Raw genomic sequence first — 10,130 nt, forward strand, 5'->3', positions numbered from 1 at the left:
TCAGTGAAAAAGTTTTGCTTCCCTGCTCAGCACCGCACGGCAGGAAAACATATTTAGCAACTAGCTGGTGAACATACTTTACCGTAGCAGTCAGCAGCTTAAGATACACATAGAGATATTTCCTTCGGGAGTTGGTGGAGACCAAAAATAGAGCTAAAGGAATGAATATTAGTCATTAGTCGGCCAGAAATACAACAAAAGGATCCTAATGTTCCCTAATAACTAACACTAGCAGAGCAGAAAACATCCATTAAAAATCAGTCAGACCCGACAGATGGACCTCTTTATCTTTAGCATGATTAAGTGATGTTATGACCTATGCCACTGAAAACTCTCATACCTTGTGAACCACAGTCTGATTTTGTGTAGAGACATCAAATTAAACATGATTCTGCAGCTGCATGGCCTGTGAGAAGTGGTGTAAGTATTGAGCAGATAACAAATCCTGAATTGCTTCAGTCATGTGTTTTTTTTTCTTCAAAACAAATAGAAAAGATCAGTGACTGCCCAGCAAATGGTGTGTTTGAACAGCGAGAGGCCATTTACATAAAAATAGACCTATTCAGACTTGCTGTAGATACTTAAATTTATGTTACATAAAGTTTCCCAACATAAATGTCTGCTGGAGGAAAACAAAAAGTCTGTTCAGTAGTTTCAATCAACTTAATGGAAATCTGAAGTGACACTGAGCAAAGGAGAAAATACCCGAAAAGGTAAAAAGTTACCCGTGTTGTTGGGGGATTCCTGGAGAGCAAGAGAGCAGAGTTGTGAGTAGGAAAGGTTATTGTTGATGATTGGTAGAAATCAGTCAATCAGTTATTGTGAAGCCTACTTCTGTCCCAAGCTAATGCCTGCTGACATTTGCAGGACAACACGGAGTGAAGTAAAAATAGTGAGCTGACAGTAAAAGTGGTTTTCTCCTTTGAGTTTATTTCTAATGTGTACTCTTGTTTGTTGCAGATATCTCATGCAGCGGTCAGTGCTCTGTGTCGCTCCATAAAGCTGCAGTGTGAGCTGTACTCCTCACGCCAAATAGCCATCTGCCTGGATCCTTACTGCGGTCTGGGCTTCGTCTTGTGGTGCCTCGCAAGGTTCAGTAAATCTACAATACATACATGCCATCAGGGTTCCTGTGGATCCTTAAAAAGTCTCACAAGGCATTGAATTCATTTATTGTCTTTTTTTTTCTTAAGTAATTTAATAAAATTCCTTTTCTTAAACTCGTCATGATGGAAACCCAAGCTGTGGAATCTCACATGCAAAGTGCGAAACACAAAATCGGCCAGAAATCAGGCCAGAAATGCCAGATATTTTCCACTTCTGTTGATAAACCAAAAAGATACATTTATGATAATATAATATATTCATTGTCTTTCATGTGTTCCACTTTAAAAAAATATTGTATTTCCAACATTTAACATAGATTATCTCACTTTTTTACCAAACAAAAAAGTCAAGCTTTATGTAAGAATGGACATTTTGGCAAAAGAAAATTGTCCCTCCTCAATTTTGATTAGAAAATTGGTCTTAAACTTAATTCCAAGTAGCATTAAAAAAGTCTTTAAAAGTCTTAAATCTACTTTGCAATAAGCTGCAGGAACCCTGTGCCATGAGCCATGCTTTTTTCTGTTTTTCATCCTCCATTTGTCCACTCTTTCTCCTGTATGTCTTTCAGTGTTTACTCAGGTCACCAGTCCATCCTGATTCCTCCCTTTGAGTTGGAGAGCTGCTTGTCTCTGTGGCTGAGCACGCTCAGTCAGTACCGCATCAGAGACACCTTCTGCTCGTACTCCGTCATGGAGCTGTGCACTAAAGGACTGGGCACTCAGACTGAGTTACTAAAGGTGAGGAGGACTCTAAGCATATATAGAGAGAATCATGTATGACAGATGAGTTGTATTTCTCAGTGATTTGATCATTTTGTGTGGGTGTGTTTCAGGCCCGTGGTGTGAACCTGTCGTGTGTGCGGAGCTGTGTGGTGATAGCGGAGGAACGCCCTCGACTCGCTCTCTCACACTCCTTCTCCAAGCTGTTTAAGGACATCGGGCTTTCGTCCAGAGCTGTCAGCACTGCTTTTGGTTCCAGGGTAAACCTGGCCATCTGCCTGCAGGTACACCAGCCAACTTATCGCGGCACAGAGAGTTTTTTTTAGTTTTCTACACCCAGATGATAATCAGTCAGACCTGTTTGTGACTGCCCTGTGAATGTTACAGGGCACCACTGGTCCTGATCCCTGTACGGTTTATGTGGACATGAAGTCCCTCCGACATGACAGGTAAGACCATATGGATCATTGCACCTGGGACGACAAGTCTTTAGTGTCCTAAACTGAGCTCTCTGAATTTAAAGAGTATGTCAGGCCTGCTGTTTACAGTATAAGTATAGGAGTTTGGGTCTTAGCTGATGTTTCAGAGATCGACTATGGATAAAAGATTTGATTGTAAATGTCTGCTTATCATCTACAGAGTGAGGCTGGTGGAGAGAGGAGCCCCTCAGAGTCTTCCTCTAATGGAGTCTGGCAAGGTGAGATGCTACCTATGTAAACCTATTGAACATATTTAATTAAGGAATTAATAAAGTCACAAAGTAAATTCCCTCCACTCAAAGTGTGTTCTCTTATGTTTATGCTCCCTAAAAGGTCTGATCCTGACTATACTGACTTGTACCTGTGCAAAGTCTGTTACTAGAGAGGTGTTTTCACATTCCTCTGCTGAAGGGGGCGCTCTGTGTGTGCACTTCAGTAAAACCTGAGATTCAGATGTAACGAGCCATATTAGGAACGTCACAGATTCAAACGCCAATGGCTGTCTGAGAAACCGGAAACCTCCGGAGCAGAGCAGTCTTATTAAATGTAACATAAATATCTGAGCCAGATGAATTCATCTTTGAGAAAATTTGAATTAGTCCTCTGGGATATAATAATAATAATGTTAAAATGTAAACACACTTTAACATCATAGTAGGTATTATTGTATGCTTTATAACCACTAATGCTGCATCAGCCATTGTAACAGACAAACAACTTGAAAGATGCTGAAGACACTTACCATTCTGATACATCAACTAGTCGCAGATTTTGGTGCACAACAGACTCCTCATCTGAGTCTGGGTCTGACTGAGGCTCAAACGTGTACGGCTGAATCTTTCCGAAGTTTCCTGTTGTGCTAACCATGTTGTTGTGTTCTGCTCTCTCACCGGTCTACTTAGCATAGGCAGTGGAGGCAGGCAGGGTGAGAGGCCAGGTCTAGGAGTAGATCAACTTCCAGCTCCTTTTCGAGTGTTTTGTCTTAACTTTTCATGCCGTAAAACCATGTTAAATAAAAGATCAATCATAGCAGTGTTTTTACATACTTTAAAATGTGTCTGGAAGGAAACTTCAAGTCAAAAGTGGTGCGCATTGACAGTGTATCTTTTTTTTCATCTACAGATCCTGCCAGGTGTTCGGGTAATAATTGTAAATCCAGAGACCAGAGGTCCACTTGGTGATTCTCATCTTGGAGAGGTGAGATGTATATTTTGTACAACGTGACAGCATCATGACAGAGTCATAGTTAAAAACATCTTCCTTCTGAAACCAAGCTGTGACCCAGTGTGTGCTTCTGTCTCTCAGATCTGGGTGAACAGTCCTCACAGTGCCAGCGGCTACTACACCATCTACGGAGAGGAGAGCCTTCAGGCCAACCACTTCAACACCAAACTCAGCTTTGGAGACCCGCAGACCTTATGGGCCAGGACGGGATACCTGGGTTTTGTAAAAAGGACTGAATTGTTGGAGGCCAACGGAGGTAAGTAGAGCCTGATGGAGCTGAAGTCTAGATTTAAAACAAAATCAACTGGACTGTTGAGTTTATTATGAGATAGGTTGCAACTTTTAAACAAAAGGCACACTCCAACCTGCTTACACACATTCTTTTACTTTGTCTTCATACTTTTCTTGGTGGAATAAATCGCCTGTTTTTCTCTGTTCAGATCGGCACGATGCTCTCTTTGTGGTGGGTTCACTGGATGAGACCTTGGAGCTTAGAGGGCTGCGCTACCACCCAATTGACATTGAAACCTCAGTGTCCCGGGCTCACCGCAGTATAGCTGAGAGGTGAGAATGGCTCTGACACGCACACCTCGTTAATGTTTTTAGGAAAATATATATTAGCTAGTAATACCCAAAAAAAAATGCAAACCGCTTCAGTGGCAAAAGACAACATATTGTGATTCATATATTTAATAACACTATAAGGAAAGTGAATGAATGTGTTTCCTAAAAAGCTCAACTGATTCATTTAAAGGGACCGCTCACACCAGAGTCAAAAGTACATATTTTCCCTCTTACCTGTAGTGCTATTTATCAGTCTAGATAGTTTTGGTGTGAGGTGCAGAGTTTTGGAAATATCGGCCATAGAGATGTCTGCCCTCTCTCCCAATAATGGAACCAGATGGCACTCGGCTTGTGATGCTCAAAAGTCAAAAAAATACTCAACAGCAATCTCTCTTTCCAGAAATCATGACCCGCTTACTCAAGATAATCCATAGTGCTTGTTGTGAGCAGTTTCGAGTAGGAACTATTTTCTTTCAAACCAAACTACCGCCAACCGTATCACCGTGTAGAAGGAAGCGTGCATCTATGGATGTGTGGCTCGTATTCATGACAGCATGAGATGTAAACTTTAATAGCGTCCTCCTTGGTTGAGCTGTAACATTAGCTAGCTCTGTGATGCTAGGTGAGCTAGCAGAAGATGCACACTTCCATCTGTGTGGTAAACAGTTGGCAGGTGTAGTTCAGTAGAAAGTAAACAGTTCCCACATGAAACTGCTCACAACAAGCTCTGTGGATTGCCTTGAGTAACCAGGTCATGATTTCCAGAAAGAGACATTGCTGTTGCCTCACAGTAAGAGTGTCCCTGGTTCGAAACCCGGTTGGAACGGGGTTCGGTCCATGGGCGGGGGCCCTTCTGTGCGGAGTTTACATGTTCTCCCCGTGTCCTCCCACAGTTCAAAGACATGCAGCTCAGGTTGGTTGGTGACTCTAAATTGCCCTTAGGTGTCATTGTGAGTGTGTATGGTTGTCTGTCTATATGTGTCAGCCCTGCGATAGTCTGGCGACCTGTCCAGGGTGTACCCCGCCTTCCGCCCTATGACAGCTGGGATTGGCTCCAGCTCCCCCACGACCCTTACGAGGACAAGCGGTTACAGAAAATGACTGACTGACTGACATTGCTGTTGAGTTTTTCCAAATGTATTTTTTGGCACAGTGCCATCTAGTTCCATTATATTTGAGAGAAGGCCGACATCTCTGCGGCTGATATCTCCAACATCTGCATCTCACACCCAGCTACAGAATAGCACTACAGTTAACAGGAAAAATATTATTTTATTTTGGGGTGAACTGTCCCATTAACACTGCTGATGGGTTTTCACTCTTCACAGTGCTGTGTTTACATGGACCAACCTGCTGGTGGTGGTGTCGGAGCTGTGTGGTTCAGAGCAGGACGCGCTGGATCTGGTGCCTCTGATAACCAACGTGGTGCTGGAGGAGCACCACCTCATCGTGGGCGTGGTGGTGATTGTGGACCCCGGGGTCATACCCATCAACTCCAGGGGAGAGAAGCAACGCATGCACCTTCGTGACTCTTTCCTCGCCGACCAGCTGGATCCCATCTATGTCGCTTACAACATGTAAGGAGGTCGTGGCGATCTGGGCTTGTTTAGCCATCGTCCACAGTCTGGATGCTCCCGCACCGTCACCTCAGCACTCGACTACAGCTTTGGCAGAGGGTGAAAAGGAAAAAGCATGAACCACGTGTACTGCCACCCAGCTCTGCGTGACACCAGCATATTTCGGCCACTGCATGTCTGTGATTGGACCTGCCATGTTTGGAGTTCTTCACTGTGTTTTATAGCTAGCATTTTGCAAAATGGGACCGAGGCAACGTGTACTGCATATAGCAAAGGAAAAATAAAAGCCCCAGTTGCACTTTTATAGGGAAAGGGTGAAAAAAACACACAAAACAGGACCACTTTTGAATATTAATGTCTTTGTGAAAATCCATCGTCTTATTCTACCACAAACCTCTTAAAACACTTTCCCTTCTGTGTTTACACAGATTCCAAGAGCTACTAATTCAACTTGAAATGTTTTTTACATGCAGCTTTCAAACAAACGCACACACGCATGCGCTGAGCCCTTGTCATTCCTCACTCGGATAAATAAAAGAGGGCAGATTGAAGAAAAAAAAATCATAAAACATGTCAGTCAGTCTGTGCACATTATTTTGAAATCTCATTTTATCCAATAATAATGAAGCCAAAAACATTTCACAACTTTCCTGCCCTGATATATTTCCTGCCTTATAAAACTTCAGCCATACATTCCTATATTAATTTTTAATGAATCTGTTATTAATGGCTGCTTATTCTCCCTTTGGTTTTTGACAAGTAGTGGAAATCCTGACAGATACCCAGAGGGATCAAAATAAAAGAGGAAAGAGGCCATATTCTGTACTGTACCTATAAAGGCCTGTTGTATTTTAGATACTGTACGTTACTGTATAGATATTTTTAATTGTATAAATGTATAAATGCTTGTCTCTCTCAGTTGATGGTTTAGGGATAGTTAACCCAGCTAAGGGATGATAATTGTAGCAGAGAGAGGATTGTAAATAAGATTTAACAGTTTTGACTTTTGAAACGCAACACTAGTTGTATAATGGAGGGTAAGGATAATTAAAGCATTGTTAGTCAGGATAGATGTAACACTGCACTTTCTCAATAAAAAAAATGTCTATTTTATTATAACAATGAGGCATTATAACCAACGGTTCAGGAGCATATATTATTGTGAGGAGAGTTACCGGGAGGGCTATCACTGTTAATGCCAGGGAACTTCCCCGGCTATTGGAGAAAAAAAAAAGTTGGCTAAAAACCAATCTCATGACTATTTTCAGGCTATCGGGTTATTTTGTAAAAAGGTTTAAGAAAAAAAGGCCCACATTTGTTCATGTAATTCTCATTGCCAGTGTACTTTGTATTGCTAAACAGTCATACCCCCCTCACTTTTGTATTGCATAATAGAGAAAGCCCCCGTCCCTCTTCCCGTCACACTCAAACTGTGTTTTGTCTCATTGTGCTACTTTGTAAAGAATTATTTTGAATTCCAGCAAGATTTTTAAGTCTATAGAAAACAGAGGCAAGTCATCATCTATCTGGATTATTTTCTGTGTTCAGTCACTGGATTTAAAAGCACTTGTGAATGCAGTTGCAAAGCTGAGCCGCATCTGAAAACATCCTCCATTGGCAAGTTAATGTATGAAACAAGGGTGTATGAAAAAAAAATTGCATTAAGATGTTTTTGCAAAAATGTATTTGGTTTCCTGTATCTCGTGCTTTCCTTGTGCTCCTTGCCATAATTTATAGCTTCTTTGTACTGGATTATACTGTATTTCAGTGATGAACACTTAATGTCAACATGTAAATAGTTTTTGTTTTTTTTTTGTTTTTGGACTTTTGTGGTTCTTCCAGTATAACATTCACTCATGCCAAACACAAGAAAGAATCATTTCAAGATAAACAGGAATATGATCCACTGAACTAATGCACTTTGCACTGGTGGTACTTACAGTAAACTGTGTGGACTAACTATCCCCGTTCCATTGTTAGTCATTGTGTTACTCATTTCAGAAAGATATTGCCTAACATTTGCTTTTGCAAAAAAAAAAAGTACAGTTCTGTTTTTTTTAAATGGGGTTCTATGAGGTACTTATCCATAGACAGTATATAATACACAGTAGATGTCAGTTGGCATGCTTCTAGTTCAGAGAAGCAGGAGCCTGGAGTCCGTCGTAGAAGCTAAGCAATCTCCCTCTGTAGATGGGGTCAGCAACAAAATGTATTTTAACCTCCTAAAAAAATATCCCATCTTAAAACAACAATATCAGTTTAAATGTATGCTATATTTAGTGTAATTTCACAACTTTGCTGTAACGTCAGACAGCCTGTTTGGACAGGGAAACAGTAAACAACTTTAGTTCTTCATCTATGCTCTTGTCAGTGCCACCAGACTCCAATGATAAAAATGGTAATTTTAGTCCAATGAACACAGGTTGGGTTGGCTGGTTTATCACTGCTGTCAGTCAACTAGTTTGTGTGATTGTGAGGCTTTGGTGAATCCAAACTAACCCTTTTAGATGCCAAGTTCCCCAAAAAAACATGAACAAACGAGCTGATCGAGGCAGTGGCAGACCAGCAGCTCCCCAAAATCGGCAGTGTTAAATTGTTGTTTTGTGGAGTCTGGCTTTGAAGAGAGTGCCATTTCCCTTATGGAAATCAGTGTCTGACATTAAGGTGAAGCATTGAAATTATTTTAAATACAGCGGAGACTTAAACTGACATTGATTTTATTATGTGGGACTTTTTTAGGTGGCTAAAATACATTTTGTTGCTTATCGCATCCACAGCAGTAGATAGCTTAGCTTCTTTGTCGAACTCTGGCCTGCTTCTCCAAACTGGAGATGTGCAGATTGACATCTATTGCTTGTGATGCACCGACTGTGAATAAGTACCCCATACAACCCCGCTTCAAAAAAATCAAAACTATCCCTTTAAAGTCCACCTAGAGGAAAGACTAACAGCACTTCATTTTAGCTTTAACATTGCATCCTTGGTTTGCAGCAGAATGTTTGCATGACTCAGCCGAGCACAAGAAGAAATCAGCTTGAGACACGTCTCATCTTGAGGCACAAGTGGAGGAGATTCAGTATATATGTATGAAATTGTATATTCAGGGAACAAAACTAATAACACAGGGATGGACCAGGCGGTCCCTTGGTGCAATGTGTGAATAATACCCATAAAATGTAGACGTTTGTCCAAAATCAAACTCCTTGTAATTAAGGCAGACCTAATGAGCAAAAAGAGGGGTTTCTGGTGTCCATCTACCATCTACCTGCTTTGCTGTGAAGTCTTCAAGGGCTTCCTTTGGTTTCTGCTCTTTTTCTCCAGTTCCTACACACTATGCAATCTCAATGACAGTGCAATTTAATTTCAAAGCTTGCACAGTCTGGTGAAATAAACATGATGCTTAAAACATTTTGTAATAACTAATTACAGAGGACTGATTAAATTCAACCAGTAGTGTACTTAAGACTGTATTAATCTCTCTTGAGTTGTTCTATCAATATTTTGTGTATGCACTCTTAGTATGTTGTATATTAATTATTTGGTGAATTCTAAACTGCTCCATGAGGGTGTGATCCACTGATGAATCTTTAATGTTAGGGAGGTTTTAACTCGTATACTAGTTAAGAAATCGAAGTGGTACACCCCCCCTTCCCATTCTTCTCACTTATTTTCTATTTTGGTTTGTTGTACTTTGTTTTATACTTTATGTAAAAGTAATACAGAATAAAGAAAAGCATTTAATCATTTCAGATGTCCTGATATTCATGAGTTTAGAAATGATGTATCGGTGACTGAAATTGACCTTGGACTCTTTGGGTTATCACACGGCTTGCATCCTTACAGTGACAGCATGTTTTGAAATTGTAATAACTGACAGGAAAGACACTTTTTGTTGCAAAATAAGGCCAACATATTGTGAAATAACTCTCCTTTGTAGTAAAGAGAGGAGGCCCAACTTTTGCAAATCAATTTTCATACTATTCAGAAATTAATGGAAACCAACAGCTTCCTGACAGATGGGAGCAGTAGTCAAATTTTAAAATTAATTATATGCTGTACAATTCAGCACTTTATTGATCTTGTTTCAAGAAGAGATGACCAGACAAAAGCAGGCACAGTCTGTGATCACAGAATCAGTGGAAATACTTACTATCACAATGTGAAAACACCACAAATAAAAGTAATTAGTAATTCATTTATTAGTATTTTCTTTAAATTATGTAGACACAGTGGTACAACTAGGTCACTGTTCAGGGCTGCTGTGACTGGACTTGAAAAGCAAAGATGGGTGTCGAAAGTTTGACTACAATTTATTCATTATATAGGCAAGGCAAATGTATTTGTATAGCACATGTCACACCCAAAGTGCTTTAGAGATAAGTCAAAGTTCATTGTAGCCCAAACACAAAGCATGCTCCTCAGAGCTGAACAAATAGTAATTTCTATCTGATTTCAATTTT

At 40.5% G+C, this 10,130-nt stretch overlaps 1 protein-coding gene across 5 annotated transcripts in view; it reads left to right on the forward strand.

The window, feature by feature from the left end:
- Window positions 1–9,419, forward strand: part of dip2bb (DIP2 acetate--CoA ligase B (putative)b) — a 59,319-nt gene extending 49,900 nt beyond the window's left edge. For all 5 annotated transcript variants that reach the window (XM_088084116.1, XM_042499725.2, XM_088084120.1 and 2 more), the window contains 9 exons: window positions 961–1,091; window positions 1,676–1,844; window positions 1,940–2,110; window positions 2,214–2,275; window positions 2,466–2,523; window positions 3,428–3,502; window positions 3,611–3,785; window positions 3,970–4,093; window positions 5,422–9,419. In XM_088084116.1, the coding sequence (XP_087940242.1) occupies window positions 961–1,091; window positions 1,676–1,844; window positions 1,940–2,110; window positions 2,214–2,275; window positions 2,466–2,523; window positions 3,428–3,502; window positions 3,611–3,785; window positions 3,970–4,093; window positions 5,422–5,674 (1,218 nt within the window). In that variant the 3' untranslated portion in view covers window positions 5,675–9,419. The remainder of the gene's footprint in view (window positions 1–960; window positions 1,092–1,675; window positions 1,845–1,939; window positions 2,111–2,213; window positions 2,276–2,465; window positions 2,524–3,427; window positions 3,503–3,610; window positions 3,786–3,969; window positions 4,094–5,421) is intronic.
- The last annotated feature ends 711 nt before the right edge of the window (window positions 9,420–10,130 follow it).

This window comes from Plectropomus leopardus, chromosome 2, assembly GCF_026936395.1.
Source record: "Plectropomus leopardus strain MGB_pleo_1.0 chromosome 2, ASM2693639v1, whole genome shotgun sequence".
Taxonomy (NCBI): Eukaryota; Metazoa; Chordata; class Actinopteri; order Perciformes; family Serranidae; genus Plectropomus; species Plectropomus leopardus.